General features: G+C 39.6%; 1 protein-coding gene across 1 annotated transcript; it reads left to right on the top strand.

The window, feature by feature from the left end:
* Positions 1 to 1,467: 1,467 nt before the first annotated feature.
* Positions 1,468 to 1,995, top strand: LOC138338491 (uncharacterized). Its single transcript, XM_069289457.1, has 2 exons — positions 1,468 to 1,630; positions 1,700 to 1,995. Exons 1-2 carry the CDS (start codon positions 1,468 to 1,470, stop codon positions 1,993 to 1,995), a joined length of 459 nt encoding a protein of 152 aa, XP_069145558.1.
* The last annotated feature ends 371 nt before the right edge of the window (positions 1,996 to 2,366 follow it).

Here is a 2,366-nt window from a genome sequence, read left to right as displayed (position 1 = left end):
CAAAGCATGCACATCTTAAGGAGAATATTTGGAAACTCATTTTTCACAAAAGACTCCAACATGAACCAAGATACTAAGAACTCTTAGTTTTAGGCTTGAAAGAGAACACAAGGAAAAGATAAGGATATCTCACTCCTGACACCCTTACTATTCACCATACTCTCCCACTTAGGAGAAACCCATATAATATTGTTCCACTTGGGAGAACCTCTCTAAGGTCAACAAGAACATACCACAAGAATCTCAATTAAGAACCATCAACCTAACCACACTGCTCTAACCCAACAACCCACCTCAAAACACAATATATGAAAGACAGTTTCTACAAACAATATACACCATCATAAGGTAACTCATCAAACATAAGGTGTAACACCCAGTATCCAAAACAGACCAAAATTCAGGTTAGCCTGACCCATAGCTCATACTGCATATCCATCTTTTGTGACTGAAACTCTCCCATGATGCAGCCCAGAAAAATTGACTAAGTGTCGATCAACGAATAGACCTACGGTCAGTAAGTCAGACTGCAGTCTGTAGCCTTTATCCGTTGATCAAGACCCCATTTACCCACTCTCTGACATGAACCATGATTGACCAATATGGTCCATAGATGGACCTACGGACCGTAGGTGGAAATTAGCAGACAGTTATGGGGAAAATACAGTTGGGCCAACTTCAAATGGTCATAACTCTTACCACAAAATTAAATAGGTCTCCCATGACCTATGCAATGATTGATAATTGAATTATATTTCCATATCCACCAAGTTTGCTAAAATTAGACCTTCGAATAAAAATTTATGTGCATTTTAGTAAAAGCCTGTCGAACTGACCCAACCTATGGACCCAAACTACAGACCGTTGATTGAACGACGGCCGTCAGTCCAAATCGTTATTTGGTCCGGAATCAATTAACTTAGTAATGTTTTGGTCTTTTCCCACTTAGTTTAAACCCTAAGATATGTCGTTTTGACCCTAAATCATCATACTCTAGTCACTTTAAGACTAAAAACATACCTAAAACTTACCTAAGTCAAATCATTAATCATAAACTTAAAAAATTAGAAGCAAGAAAGGAGAAAAAGGTCAAGAACCCTATTTCAAGAATGTAACAATGTTCCATCAGCTCTAGCCTCGAAATCTAAATACTTTTCCATGGATTTCATCACCAGATATGTGGGATTTCACTAGTGGGTTCCTTTCACACATTAGATCCCTAGTTTTTAGTCAGATTTTTGACTTTCATATCATGATTAGAATAGGCATACAGATACAATGCTTATTACTTAAGAATGCTTTAGTGAGACCTTTCTAGATAAGTTTTTCCTAATAGAGTTGAGAGAAGCAAACGCTCCGGAATTCATTAACTTAAGACAGCGAAACACGGGTGTCCAATAGTACGGGCTGAAGTTTAACCAACTCTCGAGGTATGATCCTCACATAGTTGCAGACTCTAGGTATCAAATGAATAACTTCTTGTATGAAGTGTCAAATTTGGTGAAAACTGAGTGCACAAATGCTATGTTACTAGGAGATATGAACATCTCTAGGCTTATGACTCATGCTCAGCAGCTTGAGGGTGATAAGCTTAGGGAACAGGCCAAAGATAATAAGAAGGCTAGGACTGGTAACTATGACTACTCTCAGTAATAATCGGGTAGTGGAAATTGCTCACAGATTCAGCAAAAGTTTTCAGCTCCAGCCCCTTCTTCAGCTAGTGTTCCATCCTCCAAGAACAGGTTTGACCAGAAGGTTAGAGCGCCAGCATATAAATCTCAGGGAAGTGTTTCAGGCATCAAGACTTACCCTACTTGCTCTAAGTGTGGCAAGAACCATCCGAGCGAGTGTATCGTAGGAAAAGAAGGGTGCTCTGGGTGCAGTCAGTTTGATCACAGGTTGATGGATTGTCCTTCTAGACATGGTCAAGCAGGTGGTTATGATAAAGATCAGTTTACAACTTCATCAGCACCAACAAGTCTCCCGATTCAATAGGGTAACTCATCTGGTACAGGTGGCGGTCACCGCCAGAACAAGTTGTATGTTCTTTAGGCTTTCCAAGATCAGGAAGGTTTTCATGATCTAGTTACTGGTACGTTACAAGTCTTTGACCTTGATGTTTATGCATTGTTAGATCCAGGGGCTACTCTTTCCTTTGTCACTCCTTAGATAGCAGTCCAATTCAGTATTAGTCCAGAAAGTCTCTCGGAACCTTTCTCAATCTCTAATCGAGTCAGTGACCCAGTCATAGCCAGACGGGTATATAGAAATTGCCCTGTCACAATATCTTAGAAATTTACCTCAGAATACCTTGTAGAATTAGAAATGATATAGTACGATGTCATTCTAGGCATGGATTGTTACGT

Source organism: Solanum lycopersicum, chromosome 9 (assembly GCF_036512215.1).
Source record: "Solanum lycopersicum chromosome 9, SLM_r2.1".
NCBI lineage: Eukaryota > Viridiplantae > Streptophyta > Magnoliopsida > Solanales > Solanaceae > Solanum > Solanum lycopersicum.
Note: the sequence above shows the minus strand (reverse complement) of the source record. Positions and strands in the feature narration are given on the sequence as shown.

Bases quoted from the DNA above. Each gene is read 5' to 3' on its own strand.
- LOC138338491 (XM_069289457.1), top strand. From the start codon at position 1,468: ATGAATAACTTCTTGTATGAAGTGTCAAATTTGGTGAAAACTGAGTGC. The intron at 1,631-1,699 runs GTAACTATGACT...AAAAGTTTTCAG, and splicing joins TAATAAGAAGGCTAGGACTG to CTCCAGCCCCTTCTTCAGCT.